At 36.2% G+C, this 23,861-nt stretch overlaps 3 protein-coding genes across 8 annotated transcripts; 2 read left to right on the top strand and 1 right to left on the bottom strand.

Annotated features, from left to right (window-relative positions):
* Positions 1-4,158: 4,158 nt before the first annotated feature.
* LOC119068778 (repetin-like) lies at positions 4,159-6,691 on the bottom strand. Of its 6 annotated transcripts, none has more exons than XM_037172581.1 (10): positions 6,219-6,688; positions 6,083-6,159; positions 5,899-6,024; positions 5,710-5,832; positions 5,515-5,638; positions 5,244-5,370; positions 4,869-4,985; positions 4,713-4,808; positions 4,472-4,651; positions 4,159-4,390 (listed from the first exon to the last, which is right to left on the bottom strand). In XM_037172581.1, exons 1-10 carry the CDS (start codon positions 6,481-6,483, stop codon positions 4,327-4,329), a joined length of 1,299 nt encoding a protein of 432 aa, XP_037028476.1. In that variant the 5' UTR covers positions 6,484-6,688; the 3' UTR covers positions 4,159-4,326. The 6 variants fall into 6 exon arrangements, with proteins under 6 accessions (XP_037028476.1, XP_037028451.1, XP_037028469.1 ...); XM_037172556.1 differs by having other exon boundaries at positions 5,244-5,320; positions 5,360-5,638; positions 6,219-6,687; XM_037172574.1 differs by having other exon boundaries at positions 5,244-5,326; positions 5,435-5,638; positions 6,219-6,687.
* A 2,972-nt stretch (positions 6,692-9,663) lies between these two features.
* Positions 9,664-11,865, top strand: LOC119068770 (cytochrome c oxidase assembly protein COX15 homolog). Its single transcript, XM_037172528.1, has 5 exons — positions 9,664-10,095; positions 10,160-10,289; positions 10,556-10,688; positions 10,876-11,590; positions 11,656-11,865. Exons 1-5 carry the CDS (start codon positions 9,955-9,957, stop codon positions 11,794-11,796), a joined length of 1,260 nt encoding a protein of 419 aa, XP_037028423.1. The 5' UTR covers positions 9,664-9,954; the 3' UTR covers positions 11,797-11,865.
* A 526-nt stretch (positions 11,866-12,391) lies between these two features.
* On the top strand, positions 12,392-15,079 carry LOC119068765 (phosphatidylethanolamine-binding protein 4-like). The gene is made up of 4 exons (XM_037172515.1): positions 12,392-12,740; positions 12,802-12,894; positions 14,123-14,174; positions 14,230-15,079. The coding sequence occupies exons 1-4, from the start codon at positions 12,516-12,518 to the stop codon at positions 14,430-14,432; spliced, it is 573 nt and encodes a 190-aa protein (XP_037028410.1). The 5' UTR covers positions 12,392-12,515; the 3' UTR covers positions 14,433-15,079.
* Positions 15,080-23,861: the final 8,782 nt, after the last annotated feature.

Below are 23,861 nucleotides of genomic sequence, written 5' to 3'. Positions count from 1 at the left end.
AATTGTAAACTGGTCATTGAACCTGAAGTCTTTTGTAGCTATAGCTTAGTCTCACTGTAGCATTAAAAAAAGGCATAGAGAACTGTAAATCACTGATACTGACTAACAACCTCATCAGTTATGAGTAACGACATACATCAGTTACGCCTTAAGAATTCTGAATTAATTTTTCTAGCTCTAAAAATTGTATTGTTCCGAGCCTTAAGAGTCAATTTGCCAATTCTAAGCCACCATTCCAAGCTACAATTCCAAATTACCATTCCAAACTACCATCCCAAGCGTAACGAATGTAATAGTTACTAAGAGAACTCCATTGATTGTAATTGCGTGTAAAATTAGATGACGAGCCAATCTCTTGAAATTTATTTCCGATTTTTCTTTACAATGAGACTCAACATAAAGATCCCACTTTTATGCTTTTACTTCAGTTGGTCGTGTGTTCATCCAATGTCAGCTTAAACGAACCACTATCTACACGTTCTATACAATGAGAACCAATTGAACGAGGAACAAAAAAGGGGTCCCCTAATGTTGAATCTCATTGTATCTTTCGAGTAAAAATTAAATTCTATTCGTGCTCCGTTTCAATTCTTAAAAATAAAAAAAAAATAAAAAAATTCGCAGCATTTGTAAATAAACTTTGTAAATTCACGACAAGATAGCTTTAAAAGACAGTGAAATATTATGTTTTCTCTATGATAAACTTAAAGAAAGGTGTTAACATATTGAGTGTAAGGAGAACTTGTCAACAAAAATCTAGCAGCAAAATTTCAAATGAACGAGAAGCCAATAAACAAAAATTGGATTAGCACAACATATGTCTTCAATATTAATCTCATTTCAGTCCAAGTTGCGTAAATGTTTTTAAAACTGGAACAGATGGTTCTCATTCAGACAGAATGGATTTTAACGTAAAAATAAAGTTCAAACAGGCAACGAAATTAAACGCAAAACATCCAAAGGATGACTGCTAAATTTTTCGCTAGAGAACATAGAGTAAAACAATAGAGACCAGAGCGATGAACAAGATCAATTTAATTTTATACTCACTCAAAATAGAACAAATTAATAAAAAAAAATGAAATGAAGAAAGTCTATCGATGTTTAGTTTATAGAAATGACAAATAAACCAAAAATAAAATAAAAAATAAAATAAAAAAAAAATTAAAAAATTAAAATTAAATTAAAGACAAACCTATAAATGAAAAAAAAAATGAATTATTGTTGATTCACCAGTTGTTATTGTTAAAATTAAACAAAAAGAAGTAAAGAAAAGGATAAAAAAAATTAAATTAAAAATTCGGATATCATTTTAACATGAAATGGTCAATAAAATAATTGTAAATGGTCGCTTCGAGTACACCATAAGTAAAAAAAAAAAACTAAACCAAACAAAAATATGTTTTTAAAACTATAAATAAAAGAAGAAGAAAAATAAATAAATAAAAGGTTCAAAAAGAAAACAGGAAGGAAATGACTTCATTTATTTCATCTGGTTCGGATTCACTCACACGATGTGTTGCCGGTATGTGCGAAGCGTTAACAAGCCTATTGAATTACAGAGTTTATAGCAATTTTATCAGGGACTTTCCCAAAAATCCTTGAATCGTATTGAAATCTCGAGTGGCAAAATAGTTGAAAATCTTACTGGTAACGGGTGACTTTATATCCAGGTAATATACAGTAACTGATACAGCTGATACAGCTGATACAAACTTAAATAAAGTCGCGACACCACCTCTAATTTTTTTTTATATTCTTATTGAGGGACTCGAGTACTATAAGGATCCACATTCAGTTCGAAAAATTTTCCAGCCGTTTCGGAGAACCGGCACTCATGGCCGTGGGGGCCCGACGAGTCAATTTGAATACAGATTGTTATCGCAACCGATAGAGGGACTCATTCTAAGCTAATTCGTATTGAAATGGCTTCCTTCGACAACTTGACCACGTGGCTACAGCCACCTAAAGTCGAAAATTCGACATCTTTGAATGGTGATATGTCCAAGACGAAGAAAGTTTGAAACTCTTTGAATGGCGATATTAGTATAGGATTCCATGCTCTATTAAACGCCGAGAATGGATTTTACAAAATTTGTCTGAATTGTACAATATTTGAAAAAAATTATTTTCACCATCCTCGGCGAAACTTGGACTCATCTGTAATACACAGGTTGACCCTGTCTGCAACAAAACAATAATGCCTGATCAGCCTGCAGTCTAAGCTTTACAACGATACCACGCGCCATACCAGCCTCACAACAAGTATCTGTTACGACATTTTGTTTGCAGCAAGGTCACTCTACGACGAAATCTTCAATTTCGGATGAGTGGAATTGTTATCCAGTCTTCATAAATAAGTGTATTAAGTTATTTGAAGCAATCCTTACATTGATAACGTGCATCTGGAGTCGATTAAAGCTGATTTCGCTAGCCGTTAGAGGAAATTTACACCAAAAATATGTGGAAATCAGCTTTAACCGACTCCAGATGCACGTTATCAATGTAAGGATTGCTTCAAATAACTTAATACACTTATTTATGAAAAATGGATAACAATTCCACTCATCCGAAAGGAACGGGCACTTGATAATAAATTGAAAATTTCGTCGTAGAGTGACCTTGCTGCAAACAAAATGTCGTAACAGATACTTGTTGTGAGGCTGGTATGGCAAGTGTGGTATCGTTGTAAAGCTTAGACTGCAGGCTGATCAGGCATTATTGTTTTGTTGCAGACAGGGTCAACCTGTGTATTACAGATGAGTCCAAGTTTCGCCGAGGATGGTGAAAATAATTTTTTTCAAATATTGTACAATTCAGACAAATTTTGTAAAATCCATTCTCGGCGTTTAATAGAGCATGGAATCCTCTACCAATATCGCCATTCAAAGAGTTTCAAACTTTCTTCGTCTTGGACATATCACCATTCAAAGATGTCGAATTTTCGACTTTAGCTGGCTGTAGCTACGTGGTCAAGTTGTCGAAGGAAGCCATTTCAACACGAATTAGCTTAGAATTACTCCCTCTATCGGTTGCGATAACAATCTGTATTCAAATTGACTCGTCGGCCCCGCACGGCCATGAGTGCCGGTTCTCCGAAACGGCTGGAAAATTTTTCGAACTTAATGTGGATCCTTATAGTACTCGAGTCCCTCAATAAGAATAACAAAAAAAATCAGAGGTGGTGTCGCGACTCTATTTAAGTTTTGTTCAACCCCACCGTGTAGATCCATGGCAGCTACTTTAGATTAGAGACCAAAAAAGCAACGTTTTTGGAAATTGGTTCACTGGGCCATGAGCACTTACGAACGACGTTCATTGAACATACTCTTCCAAACCCTAATAAGACCCTATTTGATCCGAAAGTACAAGCAATTACCTTTTTAATGACACCCCACACGACCATGTACGTTTCGTGTACCTCGACAAATTTCTGTAAGTGTAAGTTTTCAGTCTTTTTTCGGTTGAAAACTTCAACTGTACATATCTCAGTGTGGATGAATTTAAAACCCAACAAGACCTTATTTGCCCCGGAAGTACATGCATTTACCTTTCTAATGAAACTCCACACGACCCTGTACGGCTCGTGTAACTGGAGACATTTTTGTGAGAAAAGTGCAAGTTTTCGGTTTTTGATCACTAGCCACACGAGCTTCGATGAATTTTTTTGAAAGCGGTTTTGGCTTCTGGAGTCGAATAGCTTACTGGGCACACATACAAAATTCCATTAGAAAATGCGTCCGATTTCGGTCTTCTGTTTTTCAAAAGAACTCTTCAGATTTTCCGCCATTGATGGTCAGGTTGTGATTTCAAAAAAAAAATGCCCACGATTGGTTTAGTTGATGATCTTAGAAAACACGATGCTGTATGGGAATTTCGTGAATGAACACGTTCGTTGAAAATTGTATCTAATCTCTCGTAAGGGTAGGATTTCTTTCTAAAGCCTTCCATAGCTTACGAGGTATAGTTTCATTCACAGACACTAAAGAATCAATTGCATGAATGGGAGATGTGTCAATTCAAGGGTTTTTGTTAAGCAAATCGATATGAAAATTGGTAACACTTTCCCCGTTCGGTTGGCCAACTTCAGGGCTTGCCACATTAGGCGTGTTTTGACGAGATCAACTCGTCCCGGGATTACTATTCAAAACCGAAATCTTAACAAAAATGAAAATAAATTTTTTATTCAACCAGCGATTCATTCTATGATAATTGTCACGATATTTGTAGAAACTTTTCTTTGTGTACAGTAAAGAGGAGATGGAAATATACAAATTCTCTAATTGACATCAAAACTTAAATTATAAATTCTTGTATCTGCACGTCCTACTTATATGTGCGAAATCGTAAATCATTCATCGGTCGTCCATTTCTGGGAGGATTCAATATCCTAACATATACAAATGGCATACGATTAAAAGAAAAACTCGGGTAAAGGCGACACACCAAACAACAAATAACAAAAACTTACAGCGATGATCCGACTGATGAAATGCTTGTATTCAATTCTGCCGGTCCCGTATAATGTGCTGCACGCTTCGGAGGATTTGTGTATTGATCATATACATATGACGGTACCAATCGCTTTGCAGCGTGCTGTTGTTGCGGTTCGAATCGACGATTATCCGAACTGAGGTTTTTAGGTTGAGGACTGTGCGCGAAAGTCTGCATTTTGTTGAAATTACATTTTCCACCGAATGCCATTGACTTACCGAAAAGTAGCCGATGGCATCGACGATCTGTTGGATGCATTTTCTGTCGTACGTCTGGACAAATCGCCGCGAGGCAGGTTCAAACTTTGGTTTTGTCTGAGAATAAGAGAAATTTTATTTTGCGACAAAACAACTCTAAGCAGACAAGAATCGAACCTTGCAGGAGGCACAGCCCTTTGGCTGAAATTGCGGATGTCAGGCGCGCTTTGATTTTGATTCACTGGCGGTCGGTGTGACGATGACTTTATTTGACCAATGTATTGGTTGGACTGTCTAAATTGATTATATGATTGGGGTCAATTATATTTTCTATGGGCGAAACATTTTGGGATAAAAACACTTCAAGTTCGTCAGCGGCGGATCCAGAAAATTTTTGAACGTATGAAACAGGCCTTTACGGCTAATAGCTAGTCAGAAGTAAAGTCTGTATTGTGTCGAATGAAAGACTACTAATAAAGACAAGAATAGAAACAGCTAGAAGAGCGATTTCGTCCAGAATCGAATCCAAAGGCTGATGCGGAATTAACTTACTCATTGCGACCGCTGCTGATTAACTTCATGTCTTGACGATAATTTCCCTGTCCTCCTTGTACTCTATGATGCTGTTGTGTGGCCTGTCCCACTTGTCCTCTATGATGCTGTTCTTTGCCCTGTCCTCCTTCTCCTCTATGATGATGTTGTGTGCCCGGTCCTATTTGGCCTCTATGATGCTGTTCTTTGACCTGTCCTCCTTGTCCTCTATGATGCTGTTGTGTGCCCTGTCCTATTTGGCCTCGTTGATGTGGTTCTTTGCCTTGTCCCCCGTGTCCTCTATTATGCTGAGACTGCTGCTGTTGTTGCTTGAGCCGAAAGTCGGTCTTTGCCTTTTCATACATCGAATTAAGCATTTGAACGGTGTTGTGTAGTTTCATACCTTCGGATTTGATCTGGAAAGCAATTTTTTTTATAAGAAACGGACAACAATAAGCCGAAAATATTTGTTGGTGCTTCAGCTTACCACTCCCGCTTTCTTGGTGACTTCGCTATCCATTTGTTTCAGCTTTTGGATGCGTTCCATCGACTTTTTCACAAGATTCTGTCTCTCTTCCCACTCGGGTGCTACATTGGTGCCTTGTTTGATCTAGAGGTAATGACAGAATTCGTTAGGTTGTCAAATGAAATGAGAACCGCCTAGCGCGACGCTTACACTCTTAGACAGATACTTTGAGTAATTCTGGGTTTTGTTCATCATAAATGTGATTTTGGAAACATCGAGCTGAAGCACAGGATCCATCCAACCCTGTTCGAACATTCCATGCAATTTTACGTCCAACTAAATATTCAAACGGACAATGAGCTAAAAACTATTTTCGATTTTTTTTTAGAATTACCGAGTCATTGATAGGTATGTGTTTTCCGGACGTCTTACATCGAACGCAAGCAACGTGCAAAGTATCGTCTGAAATTGGTAATACAAAAAAGACGTCAAAACAGCATGGCCAATTTATTTGATAGCTAAACCCATACCATCGCCTAAATGCAAACATGTCCGACAGATTATATGTCCACAGGACAATAAACTCAAATTTGGATTGAGGTCATGAGTCGTGAAACAATTCTCGCAATGTACCCAAGCAGGTACCCTCCACGGTGATCTGCATTCTGAATGTCGCGACGGCGACGAACGAGCAGATCTGGATCTAGATCTTTGCGAAGGCGGTCCACGTTCGGACAGAGTGGCATCACGAGGACGAGATGTGCGTTCTGATGAATGTTTTGAGGTGTTGAACATTGTGTGTTTTGTCACTTTTAACGCTTTTTAATTATACAATTGAACACTTAATAACAATTCGTACTGTCGTCCAACTACAATATACACATTAAAGCCATCAGACACTTTGTACCATTAGTACAAGGTTAATAATCTGTACGATCTTTTAAAACAAAATAAATGTTTATCGTCCTTAAACAAAAGAACACATTTCAACAAAAGTTGTACAAAAAATGACAAAAAATACGTGTCAGGCTTTACGGGCTTTACGAGCTTTGAAAGATTTGAACGAACAGAATGGCGAACTTAACTGGCTGAATCTAGTACATTCAGTTAAATATTTTTGTATGCAGACAAAGTTAATACATATAATTTTAGGAGGTTCCGAGGGGCAAACTACTCAATTTTTTAACGTGCAACTCTTTGCCACTCTTTTTTGCATGCAACTCATTTACCACTCTTCTCGTACTTAACTCATTTTATTCCAAAAAAAAAAAAAATGCAAAGTCAACTAAATTTGAGAAGAAATTAAACTTAACCGATAATGAGACCGATATCAAAGTTCCTGAGTACCGATAAAATATGCAATGTTAACCTACAGTAGCAATATTTACAATGGTTATCGGTAAAATTCATTTCGATGAGGATTGCAAAATGAAATTAAATTTTCGTCCGAACCTTATTTTCTCCACTCAAATGCAGTGAGAAGATGAAACTTGGTTACAATTCGGATGAGAAAATTTTTATTTACTCACCTCTTGTTTCTCACTTGGGACGAACAAGAGTTTTTTCTCTTTGCAACTGTCACATTGTTTTGGTTTTGAAAATGGTGAAACAAATTCACGCTGTAAGTGTGCCTAAAATTTGAGGTTTATGTTAACTATTCGATGAAAAAGTGAACCGAAAAATACATTTCAATGCTTCCTTGTATGACAATGACGCTACGTTAGAAAGACCTCCGCTTGAGTTTCGTCCGCATTTACGGCGTGAATCGATGCGTTTGTTTCGTGGCTAAAAATGGTTTTTCACACACGGATGAAATAGTTATTTACGTTACGTAAATTACGTACTTTAGTGGACTGAATATTTTAAGCAATTTTGCGAGTTGTAGCTTGAATGAAGTGAGGACGACAAGCAATAGTGCCTAAAATCAACCATCCACAACAGATACGTATACAAATTATAATGCTGAGGGCCTAAATTACAAGAAAAACTATGACATTATGCCCAAGGCATGAACAATTATGTGTTCACCTCGGGGAGAAAATAGGAAATTCCAACTCGAGCGAATTGTGGTAATATAATCGCTTCGCTCTGATACAATTTCAGTTTTCATAATGAAGTGCAGCCCTTGCGTATTTGACTGCACTTTATTATGAAAACTGAAATTGTATATGAGGGGGTCACACCGATTGCCCCTGTTTCACTGGCTATCGTAACTTCAATACAAAATTTCGAGTGAACTAAAATTGCGCTACAATTTTGTACGAAAATTAAAGTAACAATTCAGTGGGTTTTTATAACGGCCACCTCTCGAGTGTAACCTTCTCAAACCTGTACAACATAAGAAATACCAATTTTTGCAATACTGTCTCTGAGACAGTGTCTCAGTGAGAAAACGGCAACTAACGTAACCTCCTAGTTTAAAACCTAAGAAAAAGCGCAACACAAAAAGTTATTTTGAAACTGATTTTTTGCATCACGCCATGTTCGACGTGTAAACCTATCTGACCTAAATTGTAGGGTTGGCTCTACTTTGCGTTTAATTTTTAAAATGTGCTAAGAAAACATAGCTAACGCCGACCCGTACGAAACACCTATTCGTATCAAAAGCCTTTAATGTGAAACTCTTCATTTCTCTTACTTCATTTTCTTCTCTGCTGAAAAACTATTCTCCCTTTAAAATCACTTACATTATCCACTCTTTGCCTTGTTATCATATACAACTAAATTGCCGGAGGCAATATAGACAGCTCCGTACGAAGACAAATTTCATAAATTCCTATTTAAACAGCTATATACCGCTATATTTAACTATATTTCACTATAAATAAACATTTCATAGATAAATATATGCTATTATATAGCTCTATATGCCTGTATATAGCTCAATATAGCTGTATATAGGTATATATAGATGTCCGTATATGGAATCCCTGAAACCCCACACACATAACAAATTATTTCCATGTTAACAGAAACTCTCTAAGTATCATTTTTCCCAAGATGTTTCACTTTTACTAAAATCCAATATGGCCGCCGGCAGTCATTTTGTTAGGAGACCGGAAATAGTACCGACGCTTTACATTCGTTAATACCTTTCAAACAAAAAAAATTCATGAAATTCGGTCAAAATTTACTCGAGATATTGTCAAAATACACCACGTTCACTGTACTTCCGAGTAGCCAGATAAGAGCTCACTCTAAGAGACCTAGCTCACGCTCCGGAGAACATAATTTCATAAACTTTTTTTTCCCTGATTGGTACGGTCAATACCTATCTAATAAAGCTAAAACGAACGAAATATGTTCAAATGTGGCCGACCTACAAGCAAAAACTGCTTGCCGCCCTGTGCCTGTTCCACACCAAGGGGTCTAAATCACGAGTCGGTCATCCGATTTCCATAAACTTTTTTTTTGTCGATCGGTATTGTAAATACCTTTTATTTGACGTGTCACTTACAAGTTTACCGTTTAAATGTCCGGAGATATCTTCGAAAAACCGTAAAGCACTTATTGGGCCACAGCTCGGGAGGGGTCGATCCAAAATCACTCATCTTCGAACTTAGCCTGTCTTTTGACATTACCAAACGGGAAAAAAAAGAATTTTCAAAATCGGATGCGTTTTACTCAAGTTATCGTGCAGACAGACAGACGGACAGGCGGACAGACGGACATTTTTTTTTTCGCGGATTTGGCATCTCTAGACAACCACAATAGGTTTCCCCTTACTCAGGGAGTCCAATTCGACGTGTTACAAACGTATGCGTAAACCTATAAGACCCCAGTACTTCGTACTGGTCTAAAAAGACACGAGCGGTAATCGTTGAAATTTTTTTGATTTTCTTGTTCTTTGGAGCAGTGCGTCTTTTACCTCTTCTGGATTTGAATTTTACGATTGCGCCATCTGACATTTTACTGTAGAATTTGAATAAGTGATCTAGTACGTCTTCCACGTCTCTATACGCGGTGACAGCTAAAGGTGACATTCCCGGATAGAGGTTAGAAAATTTGCTTTCATAACAAATATTGAAATTTCCTCACGATTTTCAAATGGTTTTCGGTACAACAAAATACAGTGAAGTTCAATGATAACTGCCGCTTAGTGTTGAAGGCAGAAGTTAATTCAAGGCATTTTGGACCGTGACACACGCAACAGATTTAATTTAATTTGTTTGAATCTAGATAATGTTGATCTAAGATTCTAATCGTCTGCGTGACATCGATTTTTGATTGAGTTAAAAGCAAATCGACGTTGAAATTTGAATAAAAATGTTTTCCACTTACACTCTCACAACAAATATTCTCCGGGGCGTTCAGCAGTACTCAAGATTAAGCCTTCGCAACATTGGATCGATTCGAAATTCAGTAACGTCGCACAATCGCAACTTGTTTATCAAACCGCAACCAAAGGTTAGTCCTTCCCACAGCAATGTACATTTCAATCACTTCCAATTATTGAATCACTTCTTGGCAGACAAACCAAAACTCCATTCTACATCGATTCTGTTCCAATGGTCCGAAAGCAGAACCAGTTAAAAGCAAAAAAATTGTTGGCTATTGGCTACTGGGATGTAGCGGAATGGTGTTCACTGCAGTCGTATTAGGTGGTGTTTTTGTTTATTTCGCTTTGTTATTGTCGATTTGTACGGTTTTGGAAAAGTATTTGGTTCACACCACCAAATGATTAAAGTGAATGTGTTTCGACCACCATTATGAACCTTTTTGATTTTGCGAGTGTTACAATTAAGTTAAAAAATGTCGACAGCTGAACAACGACAATAGATCGACTCAATAATGTAAAAAACGAAGTGGTTCAGCAAACCAATATTGACCGTAGTAATGTTCGGTTCTTTGTATATTGCCTAATTAGGTGGTGTCACTCGACTAACCGAATCGGGTTTATCGATGGTGAATTGGAAATTACTGGGTGAAAGATGGCCGAAAACGGAGGACGAATGGATTGCTGAGTTCGAGAAGTACAAACAGTATCCGGAGTTTAAGTTGTAAGTATAGAATCGCTTGACAATGGAACATAGCGACGCAAAACTGAATACAAAGTGCGTTTCCTTTCCATGACATTCAATAGATTGTTCTTCCAATTGACAATATGCCTAGCATAGCAAACGGAAATCCTTCCTTCGCACATTAGACACAAAGCAACGAAAACCTTTAAGAAACTCCTCTTTTTAGAAAGAATCCCGACATCTCCCTGTCCGATTTCAAATCAATTTTCTTCATGGAATACGCCCACCGAATGTGGGGACGACTGATCGGCGGAGTGTTTGCCGTACCAGCCATTTACTTCTGGTCGCGTGGCTATTTATCGAAACAATTGAAGCCGCGCATTTTGATTTATGGAACATTAATTGGCCTACAAGGATTGATGGGATGGTACATGGTAAAGTCAGGCCTAGAAAATCGTTTCACCGAACCGAACGACGTTCCGCGCGTCTCACAATACCGTTTGGCCACTCATCTATCACTGGCATTCATTTTGTACGTATCAATGTTCTGGGCAGCCTTGGACACCCTCATTCCCGCACAGAAACTTGCCACAGTGGCAACAAAGGGAGCGCTACGCTTCCGTCAACTGGCTATGGTCGCTAAAACTTTGATCTTCTGTACGGCTGTTTCGGGTGCATTCGTTGCTGGGCTGGATGCTGGACTCATCTACAATTCATTTCCCAAAATGGCCGACAAATGGATACCGAGTGACATTATGGCCTTGTCGCCGATACCGAGAAATTTCACCGAAAATCCGACGACGGTCCAGTTCGATCATAGGATTTTGGGTATATCAACGTTAAGTGTAGTGACTGCTGTTTGGCTTATGGCCCGGAAACATAAACTTCCGCCACGAGCTTACTATGCAGCTACTGCTTTAGGCATGATGGGATGGCTGCAGGTGATTTAGAAATTGCGTTGTTTGTCTTTGAGTTAAAAGCACTCATGTTCTACTTTCAATGATAGGTCGCACTAGGCATTTCTACTCTATTAACGCATGTTCCAGTGGCATTAGCAGCGTGTCATCAATCTGGTTCACTGGTTTTACTTTCAGCAGCATTTTGGCTCACACATGAGCTCAAGTATTTAAAGTATTTACCCAAATGATGACTGGAACAGTGAGCATCATGTACATCTTACAAGACTACGAAATAAAAGTTCCATTTGTTAAGTGTTGACGTCGTAGTCGTTTGTTATTTAAGCAATTTGCATCCCAATGGTAAGGGAGTCTGGAAAGACAGTTTGACAGTTTTCCTGTAGACACAATCATATTCCCAAGGTCTCGTCATTTTCCGTTGAATACGACGAATTTAAATTTTTCAGCAACTGTCCTAGAACCCTTGGTAGCGAATGGTATTTTCAAAAACATAAATCGATCAAACCGAAAATAAATTTCCTCCAAATTTCATGCACACCAGCCTAACTACATAAATAAGCCAAACGAAAATGTGTGGCTTTTACCGTTGCAATTCACCTTGATAGTCTAAAAACGTAAAGTTTGTTTGTGGAAACGAAATGCACAGCTCGAGACAATGGAAGGAAAATGTGAATAGGTTTTCGTGACAATAATTGGGGAATGAAAAATTTGAATATCATTTCCCATGGCCACATCACGCAGCATGAAGTATTCATGTTCTCTGTGTGCACTTTAATATCGAATATTTTAGTGACCCAATTTGCTATTTAATCGATTTGTGTCTGAATATAGACAATTCCGAATTTTAATCGCGATGTAGTTTTCAGTTATAAATTCGTGAGTAAACTGGTCGGTCGGTCGTATCAGTACAACTAAATCGTTTACATTGAACTTTCTTTTTATCGCCAATATGCTGTCAGTACCAACGGTTATTATCTTAACCATTTTCTTAACAATGGCATCTGCATGCCAAATGCTAGTTCCACCAGAACTACTTAATGGCTGCACATTCACGCCGTTGGTAATAACTAATCCATTGAATGGTTACACAGTCAATCGGTTTAACTGCAACGAGGTAGTCAATAAAGATGTTTTCACCGAACAACCGTATGTCTACTTCAGTAATGCTGATGAGGTAGTATTTTCAATGCAGGGCAGTTAAAAGAGCATTCCTGTAATTCGCTTCACTATTACAGAGCAAGAGCTATACGATTATCATGATTGATCCCGACTCACCCCTTCATAGTTCAGGTCAATTCTTTCTTCATTGGGCCGTTACTAATGTTCCGGTAAGTATTGGCTACAAAATTCATCTTTTGGATACGTTAACCTGGTGTTAAATGAAGTGGAGACTAGAGGTGTGCGGGCCGATGTTTTTTTGAAGCCCGTCCGGCCCGAAGCCCGGTCCGAAATTCATTTTTAAAGCCCGGCCCGAACTGGCCCGACGTATTTATAGCCCGTCCGGCCCAAGCCCGATCGGGCCGGATAAAAACTCGGATGGGCCGACATTTTCGGGCGGCCCGAAAGCAAATTTCATATAAAAAAGTGCGCGAAACTTTGAAAATCGGGCCAAAAATTTGATTTTTTAGGTTCGGTCCAAGCTCGGCCCGACAGATTTGAAGCCCGCCCAGCCCAGGCCCGGTCGGGCCGGATAAAAACCCGGGCGGCCCGACATTTTCGGGCGGCCCGCACATCTCTAGTGGAGATGTTTTCTGTAGACGACCTATCTTATTTTACGTTCGTAGGTCTTTTTAATGTTCAAGCCTTAGTTCTAGGTGACCGTAGCAATGCTTTAAAATGCCGTTAAGGTGAGAAAGTGAATAGTTGTTCGAAATCGCTATACAAAACTTGTTTTTTGTTCGGTGATTCAGATCGACGAACGGGGAAATTATTGGTAGAAAACCTCTCGCCATGCATATCGCATCTAGTTCGTGCTCTATCATTTCGTGCTCATGTAAATTGTTGTATCAAGTTAAGAAGCTGAGTAGATTCGTGAAATCATAAAATAGATAAGACTTCGCTTATGTTCAGGTTGAATGGCACGTCTATGCGTTGACCTGATTTACTGACTGGAATTTTAGATTTCAGGTTCGGCGTGACCTGATTCAAATCAGGTTTTATCATCCAGGTTGGACTCACATCAGATTCAATTCCACCTAAAGTTACTTGATCTGAATTAAAATTCAATCTGATCTGATTTAAAACAGTTCAAACAAATCGGGGTCAGGTCAAACGTGATTTGTTCCGAGCAATATATTCTAGAGTTAGAGTGACTTTGATTCGGTAGCAACAATTGTTGCTAGTGATCTACTTTTTTCTTCGGAGCAAAGGCTGTTCCATTCACCTTTTTATTCCACAAAATTTTCTGAGTCAAATTGATAATGAACGGATTCAAGTTGAAAAAAGTAAGAAAATTTTTTGTGGAAGTGACAATTTCCCAACGCACCTTCAGTTTTAAAGTTAAATTCAACGCACTCAACGTCACAGCCATCGAAATAATTTCGTTATCATTTTCAGGGCTACATTCTAAAACAAGGTCTTGGCTGCACTCTCGGCGATATATCTATGGGTGAGTTATTCACCATTGCAAAATTGTCAATCTAATGTCGAAATCTTCTCCAAAGAATACATTGGTCCAGCTCCGGCAGCATTTTCCGGTCCTCATCGTTACATGATTTTTGTATACGTGCAAACGAAGAGCTATATTTCGGCACCATTACCACCGTTTCGGACACGATTTGTTTTAATGGATTGGTTAAATTCGTTTGGCGGTGAATCCAGTATTCGTGGCCCAGTTGCGTCCGTTGGTTTTATTAGCGAGTTTTGAGGATTTTTTAAAAATACGAGCGCAAATGTTCACAGTGCGAACATTACCAATCAGAGAAATAATAACGGCAGTCGTTATCATTTCTCTTTTATCAATAGAATCCAAGACAGTACAGCAACATCGTGCGGACAGTGTGCATTATTTGAGCCCAGCGACTTTTAAAAATCGATAGAGGAGAAATAATTCTCTGCTTAAAATTGTTTCTGTTAATTAAAATGTTCTTTGGCTGTAACACGGTTATAGCCACTATAGACTTAAGCAGTTGATTTTTCTTTTTCTATTCGTAATAATCTAAGTTCCCCTTAAACACAATCCGTTTACAAGAGACTCATCATGATCGACTCTATAATGACCGAGCTTCCAGCTAAAGTTTGACTGAAATTCTTTTTTTTATTTTTGAACAATTTCCGAAAATAGAATAAATCAAAGAGCAATTCTGATACGAACGTGACTCATATACCATATACAAAGTCAATTTATATAAATTACCTTTATAAGAGACATCTCACTTCCTTTTTTGTATGGGCTCAATGAAATCATTTCTGCAAATTCGAAATAAAATTCTTAAAATCAAAGTGATAATTTTCAGCGATTATGCTAATGAGTTTTTTAACGAAGAAAAATGCAAATTTACGTTTTGGTTTAAAGATTTTATTTTTTTGATTTTTATTACTTTAGTGTTTAAGCAGCAGAAGGTTAATTCGAAATCATCTCGTATACGATTAATTAGATCCAGAAATCTAAGCTCCAGTCCGAAGTTTAAAAGAGAGATAGAGAGAGACACACACAAAAAAACTATGAAACGATTTTGGTAAGTCGAAATGGAACACGATTAGTGTTTCGTTTTTATAAAACGGATGAATTGCCATATTTGGTAATGCAAGCAAATTCAATACACGTTTTCGTTTTGTTCCAATTTATTATTGCTAAAGTAATTTGCATAATTTAAGAGAATCGTAGAGGAAAAGCATCTTCGTTAGGCATTTACGTCTTTTTTTTTTTTGGGTCGAATTCGTTTACATATCCAGTGTCTCATTTGAAGGAAAGTGTGAAATCAAAGTCTTAGCAAAATGTGTTGGCGAAAGGGCAAAGTTTGACAAATTTGAAAAGTCTGTTACATCCTGTGTTGTAATTGTAAATCGATGTGAAACGGTATAACGAGATTTTCTGGACGATATGCGTTGGTGGAATGTATAACAAAATGTTTAAATGGAATTGACCTTTTATGGTCGGCTGTCCGTTATCAAACGACGAGAAAATAAACGAGCTCCAGTTAACGTTGTCTTATATAGCAAAATGTGTTGTAAATCAAATGAAGTGAAAGATTTCATTTCGACCTGTTGAAAATACGTAGATCAAATCGAAAGCAGGACCTAATTGGGAAAGTTTGGAGCTGCCAAAAGAAAACCAAAAATTTAAATGGAATTTGGGCGGTTTTATCGACTGCTAACGCTAAGAGTAACGAATTTAAGACCCTTCCCCACTCAAAAATGGATAGAATTGATTTAGATATCTTTTGGCAATGGGGCCTACGTACTTTTCCGTCCCGAAACGGTACGCGGATGAAGATTGATGTAATGTAGTATTTGTTGAACGGTATTATGTTGTTGAGCATTGGAAGGGCACTAAAATTAGTGTCAAAATGAAATGAATGAAATTATTCTGTGGAAAGGTTTGACTTGCCAGACAAGTTGAAAATTCGAACAAATTATTCTAACTTCGCAAAATCTAACAACCTTGTTCCACAGATAAACTAACAGATTTAATGCTTTTGATGCGATAGGCTTTCTGAAAGCTTAAATCTTTAAGAAGTTAAGTCTCAGAGTTTAAATTTTAAGAGCTTAAGAAGTTGGATTCCTACTGCAGTCACTAAGTCGCCTAGAATTAGACCGAATTTAATAATACAGAATTGACCAACCTCTACCAGGATTTGTCAGTTTTTCTATATTGCCAGAGCTGGCTTCAGTAACCACCTAGTCCGTTAGTCTAAATGCTTGCCCAAAAAGATTCCGGGTCTTCCTTTCATTTCATTCGCAATATAAATTTTCTGGGCCAAAACGTTTCGCGGTTATGGACATTTTGTTTTGAAGTTTTAGGCAGATGTTTTTCTACAAAAGGATTTTTATGAGAAAATATATTACAGCAACGGAATTTCTAGGTTTACCAACGGGATTTTTCCTTTTACAAACATTTTGTAGCACTTAACCGTTATTTAGATCAATTTCGACCAATATCGGGGAAATATATATAACGGTAATTCTATTATTTCTAATATGTTGATGGTTCTTTTGCTCTAATGATAATTATCATTAACGTACCGTTCGACATTCAATTTTGAATTTTAGTCGGACTTTAACAGTCCTGAAGCAAGGTGATTTCCTTAAGTGATTTTGCTATTACATGATATTACATTTGTTACTGTCGACAGTGACGACTAAACTGGACACTATGTTGTAATAACCAAGTTTTTACCATTTAAAAAATGTCTTAAAACATGATTATTGCAAAATGCTGCCGAACTGTGAGTTCTGACTAACTTCATATCATTTTCAGAAAAATACGTTAAACATATGAAGTAATAGATTTTACATCAAACAATATGCTATACATTAAATAAAATAAGAAGCTGACATTTTTCAATGATGCACATACAAACTGGTTCAAAAAATCTGCATTCAGTTCATATCTACTCGCTTCTGTCCTACATCACTTCTTCCAAATATTTACATGCAAATCCTTGAAGACCGTTTCCAATGACAACCTTTACATCCAGTTTCTCTCTGTCTGCCTTCTAACGTGACACCCTCTAAACATACCACACATAATTCATTCATACTCCAAGTCAAGTCAAGAACCGAACAATTTGTTTATTCACTTAAAATAACAATAAATTCCAAAAACAATCTCAACCCATTTACACATTACAAATAAACTCAAGAAGATATATTACGATTCTAGAACTGCACAAGTAAAAAAATAAAATCAAAAAAGGCATTACCTGAATGGAAGGTTCGTTGCTTCGATATGAAAGCCATGTCTTTCGTTTTGAGCCATGAATTTTCATACATTTATATATCGTGTTTTTGTGTGGCTGGGTATGGTATTGCTTCATGCTCTTCATATCGTCGTATTTTAATTTTATTTATTCAATTTTGTAGAAAGCATAACATTATTCTTGTTTTCAACGTCCGTATAGCATACTGTACTCAGCGTCTATAAATCATCTAACTGCAGTCGAGCATTAGTTTTCTTGCGTATACATTTTGGTGTTAGATTTGGAATTATTTATCATCGTGCAAAGTCATGAATGAATGTGAAAGATGGAAATGCATGAATGGCTTTCAAGAATACTCTATGTTGTTGAATGTTATGGAATGCTTATGCTCATAGAGTGGTCTCGAAATGTGTACAATAGTGTGCGATTACATAAATAAGCTCAGACCGGAGACAAGAAAAAAGATTGACCATTGCGTCTGCAGCGAACATTTTATAGAAAATATTTTTGTCAATGACAGAGAATGTAATAAATGTTTTAAAATCAAAGAATCTTTCAGACAATGTAAATTTATCTTTGGGAATTAATTGGTAAGTTTTAGGTGCTTTAATGACAAAGGCTGTCTTGCTACAGGAGTGCCATCTAAAATGATAGAGGCCGTTAGGAAATTTATATATTTCTTGTTCTATAAAACAGGACTTTATCCCTTTCCCGGTCAATATGTCTCCTTTTATAGCAAAATGTACGTTAAAACTAATGAAGTACAAGATTTTACATTAATGTTATGGTTTACATCAAAAGGAATAACAGGCTCAATGATACCACTGGTAATACACTTTCCGTCTGTGAAAGATTAACTAATTCAATTCCAGCTGTTAACACTGTTTCTACCTAAAAATCTTCTCCCTTCATGTCACCTTCCTCGATTTGACTCCATTTTACTCCTATCACATTGGTACTTTCAGCCGGAAAACGTAACAAGGTGGAATAAAAACAAAACGCGGGTTCAACCAAGATTTAGCGGTTATGAATGGCGAACTGTCCAGGCTCGAAAGATCGATGCTAAGGTGTCTGTTTCCCAAATTATTTTACAAATTTTAATAATTACCAAATCCAACAACGCAACATTTATCACTTTCCATTATTGTATCATCCAACTACAATAAAAGCAAACACCACATTTCGGATGGACTTAATTGTGTTATTTACTCAATCAGTATATAATACACCGCCAGACCACATAGCAAATGAATCAGAATCAACTATGATGATAGAATGGATTAAAAACAGCAATGATCTCATGGTGCATAAAATTTTATTGCAAACCAAACTTACCTGAATCGCAATATTAAATGTTATTTAAAAACAAGAAATTGATTCAGAAAATTATTAAACGATATCCCAAGCCAGATATTTATTTCAATTATTTATAGTCGTTTCAATTTTCCTGATTAATAATGGTAGCAGCAATATATAATACGCGCAAGAGTTGCAATATTGGTTCGCTTGTAATAACAACAAACGTATTAATTCATCCATAATATCCATTAACAATAAAAAAAAGTCCGAAACATTTTCATAACAAATTGAGTATCATTCAATACCGCAAATGCCATTAATTTGAACTGGTCGCTCTGTATATAGCAAATGTGTATCAAAGACTCAAAAGTTGTTTGCCTTCCTTTGGACTTTAATTCATAAAACTTTTTGCATTATACGTACGGATTTCGTTAAGAGTCGTAAAATACTACTCTAAGACTATATGACTGTCAGACGCTTCAAAATATTGATGAATGAGCTTTAACTTGCACAATTTATAATTCGTACACCGTTCATTTTCAAAGTATTTTCTATTTATGTACGAACAAGCAACAAGCTAGTATTGGCTCCGGCTTTGAATGTTACGAAAAGGTGTTGAGTGTTAGACTGTTCATTCATTAGATATCAATCAATGAACGGAGAATTTAAATGTGTAAAGCAACTATAATACAAATCGAACATAGAGAGAACAAAAATGTTGATTGACATCGCTGATGTGTCATTCATCCATGACAAGATGAAAGTGTGTGTGTGTGTGTGGAATAAGTTTCCGATTATCAGATTTTATGAAGTAAAAGATTTTGCATCTTTCGAATATTGTTAGACCAAAAGAAGTAATAGACACGATACCGCTCACTGTATTATTTGTAGCCTTTTACATGTAGGTATCCCGTTAAGGGGTATTTAACCATGAAACACCACGCGGGCAAGTGCGGGCTGGTGAGTGTGGACCACATGCTTTATGTGAATTCTGAATCACGCCTACAACTTAGCAAGTCTTCTAAGATTTTTATCTGGTTCTAATACAATTTCTTGGTGGAAGGCTAGTACATTACTACTGAGCCAACCCGTTTCACTCACTGTATGTCAAAGGTTAATTCGACTTTTGGTATGATTTTGGTATCATTAATTCCACTTTGTGATTGTAATCACAAATCTACAGAAATATTGCTTTAGCAAGAAAGGCTTCTTGATTAATATGAAGTGATTTGAGGAAGTAACTTCGAAATGGTGCAGCCGTCTAAGTATTTCGGTTCGATCATCAGTATCACCAAGAAGGTGATATAGAGGAATAAATTGAAATGAGAGAGTCGCAAAGCAACGAGTGTTATTAAGCACTAAAGCACCTGTTGAAAACAGGTCCTGTTTTAAGGGAATTAATTCCTTAAAATTCCTCAATTTTTCAGTCATATGTGGCATTGAAGTAAATAAGTCAAACATATTTACTCCAAGGCCACATGAACAAATTCTGGATTTTTTTAGCTGTTTTCTACCATGCCAGTGAAACAATCTTAAGATTCACGAACAAATAAAATTTCTGGAATTTTGAGGAATTTAGGGAATTTTAATTTTTGATAATTGCGAGGGTTACTAGTGACCTGTGAAAATAAAATTTGTCTGCTTTTTTTCCCAAGGTCAACACAACGTTTTTCACAACAAAGTCTTCCGAAGTGTCAGCGGAGGTGAGAAAATACCTATTTTCTCGCCTGAGGTGTGAAGAAAATTGTGTTGCCTAGTGAATTCGTCTTTCTAATAAATAGTACTAATACTAATAGTACTAATAACTAGCGATAAAAAGTTGAAAAGTAGAGTTTAGTGAGAATTTTGTTTATTCGAGGCGTAGCCGAGGTTAATAAACACACGAAAACGATACATTTCATTTTTATCCCGAGTTATGTAATGGATTTTGCACATTGAGGGCGTCGAAAGTAGTACTTGAAAAGTACGGGTTTCGAAGCATGTAAAAGAGTTTTTAATTCCAGACAAGAGGTACCAGCAAAAACTTACGACAAAATTTTAAAAAATTATCGAATAACATTGCAATTTGAAAAAACCTTTAAAAGTAGGCGTTTTATTGGCATATGATACTCTTGTAAATTCATTGGTAAAGTTTATCGAGACCATTACTTATTGCCATTCGTTATGTGTACACAAAATGCAATTTATTTGCATTTCATTGATGTATAACAAATTACAAATTTATATCAACCAGAAACACAAGGTAGAGATTTTCATATATCAATAAACATACGTACGTTTACAGTATACATATATGCTTAACAAATGGATAAAGCACAATAATCACCATTATATACGCGAAATATATATTCAAAGCTCATAAATTTGTCGTTGAATTTGTGATAATTATATGTACAATGTTATCCATCTTCTCACTCACAAAAAACAATGCGAATCGGCCAATCCCTAAGAACAACCCGTCCACAAACCGATATGAGGAATCAAAAATGTATAAAAAGGTAAACAGATTTAAAGAAGAAAAGAAATCTGATGATTCTTTCGACGAGGAAAATAGATATGGATGTGGAACAACAAATTTATGGCGCGACAAAATTTTCTTTCGTTTCATTTTTTTTTTCTTCGTCTCTGTGTCGTTGTTGTTGGTTTAAATATTCCAAGGTATTTATACGTCCATGCAGGCATTTAACATGTTAATGAAACCTATGTACAGATCTACTATTAACTGTTGTAACCAGGTATTATACATTTGAATAACACAAAAGTTAAACAAAAACAGGAAATCGGTTTGATGTATTTTAGACCCACGCTCTGAATTTGATTTTCGCCCACCGAATGACTTTGTCTTTGTCTTTTCATATGAAACTATTTTTTTTTCGAAATATTTCTTTTTTGGTAATCAATTTTCGTCTAAAAAGCGGAAACAGTGTTTCTCTTGTGCCCGTCTCTACTTTAAATCAATTCACTAGTATGACGAATACTCATCGATTACGAGATAACCGAAAGCGTTGAACGGAAAAGAAGTTTTTTTTTTTACTCTAAACGCTAAAATTTTGAAATATTTGTTGAAAACATTTTAGCGATTAATACCAACCTATCCAATTCATTCATGCATTCGTTGTTACAACTTTCGTAAGATATTTTTATGTGGAAGATTGTATCAAATACGAAATCTTGTATCATATAAACTGGCTGCACGGTTTTCATATCTTCGGTAGTATTGGTATTCATTCATAAATTTTGTTTGAAACGCGTGACTTAACGTGGTGCGTAGGATGATGAACACTATTTCGAAAGACCCAAGACCAGAGGCCAAACCGTAATATACCTTGTGTTTTATACTATACATTTACTATGTGATATGCATAAACGTGTATTTGTAACATATTGAACACTGAACAAAATTGTTGTTGTGGCTTTATGAGTTTCATTCATAAAAAAAAATTGAAAATTTATGTAAATTTTTAACACATCGACGATACGATCTATGGTCGAAATTAATGCACAAAATTTTCGACAACAATCGATAATTAATTATCTCTGATGACTTTCCATTATTTTGAGGTTGTTTTGCGGTTTTACGTGAAACTGTTTTTATAATTATTGTAAATTTCAAATTTAAATCGACATTAACGATTTGTTCGTTAATTACCTCTGGACACAAGAGAATCCGATCGTCTCCGTAACATATGGTTCATTATAAATGTTATTGTATGGTATACCATTCGCTTAACTGTGAATAAATTAAAATGTTTTTTTTAATGTCATTTTCATTCATAAGTTTTGAAAAGACACAATTTTTTTTCTTCATTTTTTCAACATTGATGAGGATATTAAATACGATATAACGTTCAAGTTTGCGATCGGAGCGTAGGCGCTAATACAAACATATGGGAGCGCCATCGAGTGCTTTTAGAAAATTATTAATTTTTCATCTCTGTCTGTGCACATTATTTAAGTAAATCTTTTTTGTTCGAGTACTGTGTGTGTATATAATGTTGTAGATTTATAACGCAATTAATTGGATGTATTAAGGTTTACAATTTAATTAAATTTAAAAAAAAAATATGGAAAAATGAACTCTTTACATTTTAATTTTCTCGTCGATTTAGTTGTACCATGTACCATTCACAATCTGAGAAATCGATATACGATCGTTGATAAAATTTAAATAATAGTTCATCATTAGGCCTGTTACTTCTGTCGTTTAGGCTTGGTACACAATCGTTTAATGTGAACGTATAGCCCTAGTGTAAATCTCAGTCTTCGCACATCGTAGACAATCCAAATTGGTGTTACAATGAAGGTATTGCAGCCAGATAAATAATGTAATCGAAAAATTACGTTTTTGTTGTCATTTATCTAGATTTTTAAGCACACCAGTCATATCAACAAAAATTCAATTTTGCAATTGCACTCTACATTTAGTTCCGATTTAGGGAATCTCGCGTCATTCACAATATAGCTCACAAAGTGACATCTTCCTTATACAAAATGTGTCAAAATGTGAATTATTGTGAATGACGCGGCTCGAGATTCCTAGCAACCGTCGCAGAACATGTTTGGATATCGGGGAAAAGTGGATACCGATTTGTTGTCTCATTTACGAGTTGTTGTGGTTTGAATTTGTTTCCAAAAAAATTTCGTTTAACAAACGTAAATCTAGATTTTAATTTTTGGATTTTTTGTTAGGTAAATGCTCGCGGCCTGCAACAAAAAACTGAAAATAGAATCTAGGTTTTCATTCGTTAGAATCAACGCTAGTGTCATGTGTGGGCTCTTAGGTGTATTAAGACATTCTGTTATGAAGAATATAGCGTCGCTAACTCATCATTTATTTTTACAACCACTGTCGATAGCAGATCAAGAGTACTATGCATTTGAATTTGAATTTATTGACCAGCAGAGAAAACTCCTAAGGTAGTACAGAATATCAATAGTCACATACACTAAGCAAATACAATAAATAAAAAATTTAAACATCAGGGTCATGTAGACCAAAAAAAAAAATTCGAAACAACCAAAAGAAGGCACCGTTATATTTTAAGTCTCAACAAGTGTTTCTTTATCACATCGTTAGAATGACCAAACTGAATAAACTCGCAAAACGAATTAAAAACAATGCACATATAGTTACC

Source organism: Bradysia coprophila, chromosome II (assembly GCF_014529535.1).
Source record: "Bradysia coprophila strain Holo2 chromosome II, BU_Bcop_v1, whole genome shotgun sequence".
NCBI lineage: Eukaryota > Metazoa > Arthropoda > Insecta > Diptera > Sciaridae > Bradysia > Bradysia coprophila.
Note: the sequence above shows the minus strand (reverse complement) of the source record. Positions and strands in the feature narration are given on the sequence as shown.

Coding starts and splice junctions, on each gene's coding strand:
- LOC119068778 (XM_037172541.1), bottom strand. CDS start 6,483: ATGTTCAACACCTCAAAACATTCATCAGAACGCACATCTCGTCCTCGT. Junction 4,809..4,868: donor AGGGCTGTGCCTCCTGCAAG/GTTCGATTCTTG, acceptor TCTTATTCTCAG/ACAAAACCAAAGTTTGAACC. Junction 4,391..4,471: donor TCATCAGTCGGATCATCGCT/GTAAGTTTTTGT, acceptor TGTATATGTTAG/GATATTGAATCCTCCCAGAA.
- LOC119068770 (XM_037172528.1), top strand. CDS start 9,955: ATGTTTTCCACTTACACTCTCACAACAAATATTCTCCGGGGCGTTCAG. Junction 10,096..10,159: donor TTATCAAACCGCAACCAAAG/GTTAGTCCTTCC, acceptor ACTTCTTGGCAG/ACAAACCAAAACTCCATTCT. Junction 10,290..10,555: donor GTTCACTGCAGTCGTATTAG/GTGGTGTTTTTG, acceptor TTGCCTAATTAG/GTGGTGTCACTCGACTAACC.
- LOC119068765 (XM_037172515.1), top strand. CDS start 12,516: ATGCTGTCAGTACCAACGGTTATTATCTTAACCATTTTCTTAACAATG. Junction 12,741..12,801: donor ACTTCAGTAATGCTGATGAG/GTAGTATTTTCA, acceptor TCACTATTACAG/AGCAAGAGCTATACGATTAT. Junction 12,895..14,122: donor GGGCCGTTACTAATGTTCCG/GTAAGTATTGGC, acceptor TATCATTTTCAG/GGCTACATTCTAAAACAAGG.